The following is a 9,304-nucleotide window of genomic DNA, read 5'->3' on the forward strand; positions in this document are numbered from 1 at the left end:
AAAAAAGACTGTTACGCTGATCATCATATTTACTACATTTAAAAAGCACATGCTCTACTGTTTCAAAAACATCACATTCATCACAAATACCATTTTCATGCTTCCCCATTAATGCAAGTGTTGAATTTAGTCCTGTGTGTCCCATCCATAATCTAGAAATCATTACTTCTTCCTTTCTGTGCCTTCCATAAAACTGTTATTTTTTCCCCAACTTATTTTACATTATTATAATACCACCTTCTTTGTTGCCATATTCTTATTATTTTCCTGTTAATTACTCATTTTATCTCATTTCTTCCCAGGGGTACCTTAACATCCACCAAGTTTTTCTTTAAAGCTTCTTTTGCTAATTTATCCGCTGTTTCATTCCCTGCTATCCCGACATGTGCCGGTAGGCTACCCAACAAAAGTATACAATTATACCCTCTATTTTCAGTCTGAACAGTAATGTATACATTTCTACTAGCAGGTCTTCTCTATCAGTTTTTGTTGACAATATAGGCTACTTTTAAGAGCTGATGAAGAATCTGAGCAAATAACAATCCTATTTGGCTTAATCTGTTCTACCCATTGCAATCCTACTATTACAGCAGTTAATTCTGTAGAATATACAGACAATTTGTCACTTAACCTTAAACTTACTTTTGTCTTAAATCTTGGAATGTACACTCCTATTCCCACTTTTTGTTTGATTGGGTCTTTAGATCCATCTGTATTGATCTGTATAAAAAAATTCTCTCATAAAAACATTGATTTCATAACTATTAGTATATCTTTCTTCTGCTTTTTCCAGGGCCTCCAACAATCTCATTTCAACAATAGGTTCAGGAATATTCCATACCGATACCCAATTTAATGGCATGTTGGGACAGATTACTTCATTCTCCAAACCACAATCCTTGACCCACTGTTCATATTTCCATCCAAAACTATTTCCTCCATTCTTTTTATATTCCCAACAATCATTTAAAATTATGTGTGTACAATGATTCTTATTACTACCCTGTAAATACATCACCCGAATACATCATCGCAAGCTTTTCTATTCTTAAATCTAATGGCATCTACCCCATTTCAACCCTGATAGCATCTAGAGGGGTTGACCTTATTGCTCCACAGCACATTCTAAGTGCTCTAGACTGTATGTTGTCCAGTTTCTTTAATTCTGATTTTGCTGCAGCACCATACACTGCACGCCCATAATCTATACTAGAACGTATTACGGCTTGATATACATGTTTCCAATGTATTCAGGTGCCGTTTACACTCATTTACACGACGATCTATTGCGTCATCACTTTCACGTCGTACTAAAGCATGATGGGATATGTAGTTCTAAGAAAATCCCTTGTAGCAGCAGGTGCAATTCATGAAATTCTAATAAATCTTAGAATTTACTTACGGAACAGCAAAACTTATGCATTTGTATCGTAAAATGCATTTATTTAACCCATTTAATCAATTTTTATTCCCAACCATGGAACCACAATTTAATATATAACATTTTTTTTAAATATAAGGGATGTTGTGGGGTCTGTAATTGTAATAATTAATAATAGCATATTTTTAAGTGCTATTTTAAGTAAACTCTCTACTGTGTAGGAAATTGCAGCTTTTATTTAACATGGATTCATTGAATTGATCAAAAATCAGTAAAACAAAATATTTTTATTTCAAATAAATGCTGTTCTTTAGAACTTTCTGTTAATCAAAGAATTCTGAAACCTTAATAACTAATAAGAAAGGTTTCCTGAGCATCAAATATAACAGAAGGATCATGTGACACTGAAGACTGGAGTTATGGCTGCTAAAAATTCAGCTTTGCCATCACAGAAACAAATTAAAATGTAAAATATATTAAACAATAAATATTTCACAATATTACTGTTTTTACTGTATTTTTAATCAAATAAATGCTGCCTAGTGTTAGTTAGCATAAAAGACTTCTTTCAAAAAATCTTATTGACCCAAGACTTTTGAACAACAGTGTACACACGGGAGACCATATAATTAGAATGCAGAAACATCTACTTAAACATTAATATGTATGGTCTGTAAATGTATATTCTAAAGGAAAAAAATGAATACATTAATTTTTTAACGCTATCACAGCCCCAACCACTTTCTTTAAATTCACCCCCTGAAAAAAAGAAACCAAAGGCAAGATTCTGTTCATTTTATTTTTCTTTTAAATAACAATTTCCACCAACATATAATTAAAAGTAAACCAATATTATTTCAACAAACTTTAATCAAACGGATGAAAACCAGCAAATGAACAAAACAGAATGTGGCAAGACAACGTTTCAAAACCATCTTTCACCATTCCAGCACAAAATGCTTAAAGAAGAAGGATCAAGGGAAATGGACTGCTAAATCAAGAAAAGGAAGACTGTTGCATATCTCATTACCAATTCAACTGGGGGGCATAGCTTTGCAATTGCAAAACCAAACCAGTTATTTAGACCATTACAACATAGAGGCCCCTGAAATTATTTAATGCAGTATATGCATTTAAACACAGATGCTGCTTTCTACTTAATATTAAAAATATTACTTTTACAAGCAGACACATTTGTAAGAGTACAAAACTCTTCAGTTTGGTGTTGTTGATAAACCCTGGATTTGCCATTATGAATATTATCCCAATCACAGTCACTGACATAACCTGAAATCTTTGTGTGCTTATGTCTTAACCATAACACCTCATCATTTTTTTTTTATTACTCTGCACTTCTATTTAATAATGCATCGTTAGGATGAGCAAATTATTAGTAGTATTTACAGAAACCACAATGGCCTCATCTTTTACACTGTTGTGTTACAGTGTAATTCCCAAGCTTTTTATAGAAAAACCAAACCGAAATGGGAGCATTAAATCAGTCCCACTAAAATTAACATCTGCTTATTTACAGTATTTACATTCACGCTCCTGTATGTACACGTTTGCATACCACTTACAGTACATGGGCAATTGTTTTTTGTGCTTAAGGTAATTGCATTGTCATCCGCTCTACAGTTAATAAAGGTTTCAGAAACAAGAGCTTTGCTTATTGTTGCAGACACTGAATGGACTAGTTCCTCTGACTCAGGTCTAACCTTACCCTGAGCTGAACTAATCTTTAAAAAAAGATCACAAACTTAACAGTAGTCCAGGCTTAATTTGAGATGGAGAGCCCAGCTGTACAAGTACCAGATTCACCCTGTTGAAAATCACCCCTCCAGCAGTATCTAATGGTACGGGAGGCGTCTAAAGCGCTAAGTGATTTTAAAGGTTCTATGATCCATAGAGCACAAGGAAGATCACAAACATTAGGAACGTCACCCAAAATGTCAAATGCCCTGCTCTTCTCTACAGAATGTCAACCTGAGCTGGCAAACTGTTGGTAAAATGCTAGCTTGACCCGCTCGATGTGATGGCACAGCTTGATGGCGGGGCCGAGCTTCAGGTCCATACATTCTTGGACAGTGGGAAGGTTCAACAGAAGCAGCGCTTGACCGTCAATTTCCTGGAAGGTAAATGAAAAAGAGAATCACCATCACTAAATCACCAGGAATAAGCATGTGAGCCAGGAAATGTAGTTTAAATGAGTGTATGGAATGTATTGGGGCCCAAAACGTTTTGCCACAAATGAAGAATTCTCACAACAACGCATTCATTTGTTGCACTAATTTGTTCACTCATTTTAGGTAAATTGTTCCCATGACTTACTAATTAGGTTCCTCATTTTAATGAAATCAATTATTCGCGCTGTACTTATAATATGTTACACTGCAGGTAATCTAAGACCCTTTAAAATCCAATCACAGGTGCTCGCAGAAGACTATAAATGGCAATGTGACTGGATGTTAATGTACTGGAGCTGTGGATATATTAGAGGTGTGTGTTCATTACTTGATCCATAAAGATGCGTGCCAGTGGAGCACAATCGGTGGTCCTGATGAAACAAACAACATCTGTGACACTCCATTCCAGTGGACTGCTGTCCAAACACAGCTTCGGAGGAACTTCAGTACGTGGACTCTTCAGAAGAGACAGCAAAACAGTCAGTACTGCATTGTGTGTTATCATACACAAAACAGTACAAAACCTAGTTAATATGGAGTTATATTCCTAAATGTTAAAAGTATACTGTATACTTTCTCACTTCAAGGCCTCTCAAAAATGAGATTTAAAGGCCCCCATGATATTTGTAGTTTTAATGCTGAAAGCTGCTTTCCATTTTTCCACAGAAACCAATAAAAATAACTATGATGTCAGCCTACATCTTGATCTTTAGTTGTTTTAGCTTAAAGCATATTTATTCTTATTTTAAATCATTTTTAGCAATTTTACCACCTCTTGGAAGTGTGCTGATGCCCCCAAGTAGGCCCCAGCCCCATGGTTAAGAATCACTGCTGCAAATTAATATCAAATATTACATTATTGTCTAATAGTTCTAGAAACCCCAGTGTTACCTTGGGTGAAGGAGGTCTGTTCTCATCATCCGAGCAGGATGGTGAGCGAGCTTTGCGCCGTCTGCGTGTGGGACGGGGGGTTTCTGGAGGGGAAGGGGAGGGGGTGGGGGGCTGTGACTTCTTCTCTGAATATTCAGAGTCATCCATCAGCTCGTCTTGCAGTTCAGAGCCCGTGTCTTCACTTAGAGAGTCATCCTCATCCAGATCTTCTTCATCACCACTGCCCTGTAAGACCAAACAGTGACATTAGTAGATTTGTAGATCCAGCTTAATGCTCATTCTGGTTTAACTTACATATATTTTATAATAATGGCCAACATGTTGATTTTGATGGTAGACACATCTGAATTCTGCTCATGGACTGAATCTAAATGGCAATGACATTTACTCTGAGTGCAAATGTTTCATTTCACGTTCTAATGACCACATTAAAACAGATGTAGGAAGATGGTTCTTGTTGAGCAGTTATTCTGGATATATTTGATTTGCATTTAGTGTGGTCCAAACATCTGAAAATCTAATTAAACCTAGAGATAATCTAAAAGTAAAGCATTATGATGTAAAATAAAGCAAAAATGTTTACGAATTTGGACTATTTGTAGAACACAAAATCTGTGGCATTCAAAATGTAATACTAAATACTTTATCTTATTACTCAAATTGTTATGCTGATAATGTTTATAATTAGAAGCATTTGTATTGAATTAGAAAAATGCAAAATAGAAGCATTTTCACTAGAGGTCTCAGACTTTTGCAGTCCAATGTTGCGTTGGTTACCTGAGGGGAACCTGCCGGAGTGTTGTCAACTGAAGCAGAAGAACGTCTCTTTTTGTGGACGAAGAGCTGCTTCCTCCTCTTCCTCCTCCTGCCTCGTCTCTTCACACCTCCCTCTAAGTTGGAGTGTCCGCCGGGAGGTCGGCCCACACGCCTGCTCTTTTTCTTCCCATAGTAATATGCTATAAAACAGGTACTGTTAGTTTTACAGAGCCATTCTAAACATCGATGCAGAATCGTCCACGTCCGCATCGCGATGCAACGATTCATTTCGACACCCCTAATATGTACTGATATTGATAAAATAGAGAAAAGAGGCTCACTGTATTTGGTTTTGGTGAGCACAGAGCAGTTCTCTGAGCAGCGCTCCAGCACCATTCGTGGGCCGAACAGGTTGGGACAGCACTCCAGCTTAATGCAGGTTTTCCGACAGAAATCAGCCACCTGGTCTGCAGTGCGAACAATCGCTACTGTCGCTCTGTAACTCTTCCCTTTGTACCTGTAAAGCACAAAGACTGGTCAGAAAACTGAAAGCAAACTATTTATGTTAATTATTATAAACAATGATAAAAAAAACTTGTTCCAACAACCTGTTTAATCAACCTTTTACAGGTACCTCTGTAGACATGTTTTTTTTTTTTCTCTTCACTTCTGCAGAAAAGAAATGTTTAGGGCACCATATACTCACTTGGCTTTAAGTGTCTCTCCATGACCCTGCCAGCGGCCCTCCTGGTCCAGCTGCAGCTCTCTCAGCACTCGACTGGGCTTATAGGCAGAATTTATCAGCAGTGTCAGCACCTGGACAGGCCACAGGTCAATAGGTCAGCATTACCAACACACAGTGAAAACAGAACAGAATAGTTCAACTCCAGTTTCTGAGCCATGTTTAAAGTTATTACAAAATGCAGATAAAAGGATATACATATTGTTTCAAAGCAGCTTTACAGAAAATGAATGTTTCTACATTTCAATTGAAATTGATCTGTTATCAGAGGTGACTTTGATATGATTTTATACAAATCATGCTGTTAGTTAACGACACATATTCATTGTGACTGCCTATCTATATTACAGCAACCATAAACATCTAGGCTATTATTTTACTAAATTTTTCAGATTTTTACATCTGGCTATAAAGTGGTTAAAATTATTTTTTTTTATTATGTACTACTATAAATGTATTACATTTTTCTGTAATGCTTTTGAAAAAAAGTCTCTTATGCTTACCAAGGCTGAATTTATTTGGTTGCAAATACGTTAAAATCAGTAATGTGAAATATTAGTTCAATTTAGTTTTCTATTTTAATAAATCTTAAGAGTGCAATTTATTCCTGTGATGCAAAGCTATATTTTCAGCAACCATTACGCCAGTCTTCAGTGTCACATGATCCTTTAGAAATCATTCTAATATGCGGATTTGCTGCTCATGTTCCTGTTATTATTATGTTCAGACACTTAGTGTCATGTCTTAGAACACGTTTGATCCCTGTAAAAATCACCATTATACATTTTTGCACATTTCCATTCGAGTTTTATACAGCAGAATAGGAGGTTTTAAGTACTATTAATAACATTCACTCGTTACATTTTGTAATTTAGAAAGAACAAATTTAAATACTACTGCAAATCAGCAGTCTGTTATGGCTAACCTCCTTCAGCACCAGGACACAGTTCCCAGGTCCCACACACTGCGGCAGCTCTGCAATACGGCCCTTATTGAGGTAGGGCCCTGAAAAGCAGCGATGGTTAAAATAGATCTTGGGGCAACAGTACTTCCCATTCGCCTGGCCTGTTGGTGACACAGACAAGATTAAAATAGTACAATGTTAGAGACCATTGAGCTTTTATTAGTGTGTAAACGGCTGACAAGGAAGGCCATGCATGTGAAGAAATGTTCAGATGTGTATCTAGCACTTACCCATCTCAGTCTGACTGCTGTTAATCTGTTGTTTGGTAGTATCAGGTGAGGAGTCTTTGGATGGTACCCGGCTGTGATGAAAGAGATAAATTAGTGTTTTTCCATAATCAAAAGTACTTGAATTCAATTCAAACACTTTTGTGTCTTTCTTACTGTTTCTCTGGCTGAACAACTGCAACCTTTCTCTGTTTCTCCACTGCATTGAACACATAAAATATACATTTGAGTCTCTTAACAAGCCAATATCAAATATAAATATCAATTTATAAGGTAATTTGTGTGCACAGCACCTTGGCATTGAGAAGTTTGTGCTGTAAAACTGACCTCTGGGCTTGCAGGGGTGATGAAGGGGATAGCCATTGGTCTCACACCAGCTCACTGGGAAAATATCCATGGAGTCTGTGTGAACTATGATTTCTGGGATGGCTTGCTTCAGACCTGAACAAAGAGCGGAAGGGAGAGATAAATGAGACTAATCCTCATGCCTACTGACCTGTGATGTCTATAAAGGGTTAAGCCCAGTCTTATATTAGTCCATTATAGTGGTCTTGCTATTTTTAATCAGGGACTATGTTTTGTTAGTTTCCTCTGGAACCAGTCCAAGGAGACACCGCATAATTATTTTTGCTCATTCACAGCTGCCATACTGCAGAAAAAAAGGAGTGTTGATGTCACACCTTCCAAACGAATCCACATGTGTTGACCTTTGACCTTGATAACAGTTGCTACATGAATGTTTTCAGGGCAGAGTGGGTTGACAGCCTCCAGCATCATGGACTCTTTAATGCACTGATCAAAAGGGTCCTACAAGGAAGTTTAAAAAGTCAATGTCAGAAAGTCACATCAGCGACAAAAAGCCATCAATAACTGAGATTTGAAGAAGTCTCTAGAAATCTCTAGAAATTCTAATCTTTTTGAAATAAATGAATACTTTTATTCAGCAAATATGCGTTAAACTAGGGGTGGGAGATAAGGCAAAAATATATCACGATTTTTTTCCAGAAAATCCCAATTCACGATTTTATCAAGATTCTTTGTCATTTTGTTGGTTTTGCTAATTTGCAAGTTGTCTGAGCAGTACAGCCAAACTAATTTCCCTATTTTAAAAACAAAGCCGTACAAGGTAAAAAAGAATGGCAGATATTTAGGCCAAAGAGGGTGAAGATAAAAATCTGTCATTATTTATCTTTGTTATTAAACAAATAAAAACAAAGATGCTTTATTTTTCAGGTACAGTAGGTGTTTTAGCAGTAGCATTTAAGAAACTGAAATAACAAATATAAAGATAAAAAATAAAACACTATATACTGTATAAATTACTAAATTACACAGTACTATATACTGTATAAATTATACATTGATTCTTATTAAAACAAACAACTGTATTAAAGTTCTTCAGTCAAGAGCAGTGAGTGATTTTTCTCTGTGTTTTGTTGTTTTATTAACATTAAAGGGATAGTTCACCCAAAAATGAAAATGCTGTCATCATTTACTCACTCTCAAGTATTTTTTAAACCTGAATGAGTTTCTTTCTTCTGTTGAACATAACATTTATTTTGAAGAATGTGGGTAACCAAACAGTTGCTGGTCCCCAGTGATTTCTATAGTATTTTTTTTTCCTACTATAAAAGTCAATGGGGACCAGCAAGCAACTGTTTGGTTACCTACATTCTTTAATCTTATTTTGTGTTCAGCACAAGAAAGAAATTAATACAGGTTTTGGACAGCATGAGAGTGAGTAAATAACGACAGAATTTAAATTTTTGGGTGAACTTTAATGACAATCGGCAGCATGTTTAGAACTATTAGTTTGCTAATATACAGGCACACATCCATTTTTCTGTTGCAACTGTTTACTTTCACTTTAGACATAACCAACTGTGTTTATATGTAAACCTTGTTTTTGTTTTTTTACAGTATTACCACAAACAGACGTAATATAACTTAGTCCAGTAATCAGGCGCTGTTTGACAGGCTTTTTAGTGTGCGCGTGCTTCAGGTGTACGCGCAAAAAGCACATGTCAGAACAGCACGCAAATGAAATGTTTAACCGGCAAGGCTTTAAAGCACATGCAAATAATACTTTTGTGATTGTGAAGTGCAGCGTCCCGTGAGTGTAACTCTACCACTGAGTTAACATTTGATGTGAATGTA

At 36.3% G+C, this 9,304-nt stretch overlaps 1 protein-coding gene across 1 annotated transcript in view; it reads right to left on the bottom strand.

The window, feature by feature from the left end:
• Positions 1 to 2,648: 2,648 nt before the first annotated feature.
• The window catches only part of LOC107755183 (scm-like with four MBT domains protein 1), a gene marked incomplete at its 5' end in the record, with an annotated part of 12,876 nt that continues 6,220 nt past the window's right edge, over positions 2,649 to 9,304 (bottom strand). The window contains 4 exons of the mRNA XM_016571893.1: positions 2,649 to 3,509; positions 3,896 to 4,024; positions 4,459 to 4,683; positions 5,236 to 5,414. Of these exons, the coding sequence (XP_016427379.1) occupies positions 3,363 to 3,509; positions 3,896 to 4,024; positions 4,459 to 4,683; positions 5,236 to 5,414 (680 nt within the window). The remainder of the gene's footprint in view (positions 3,510 to 3,895; positions 4,025 to 4,458; positions 4,684 to 5,235; positions 5,415 to 9,304) is intronic.

Source organism: Sinocyclocheilus rhinocerous, unplaced genomic scaffold (genome assembly GCF_001515625.1).
Source record: "Sinocyclocheilus rhinocerous isolate Xijiao unplaced genomic scaffold, SAMN03320098_v1.1 scaffold5188, whole genome shotgun sequence".
Lineage (NCBI taxonomy): Eukaryota > Metazoa > Chordata > Actinopteri > Cypriniformes > Cyprinidae > Sinocyclocheilus > Sinocyclocheilus rhinocerous.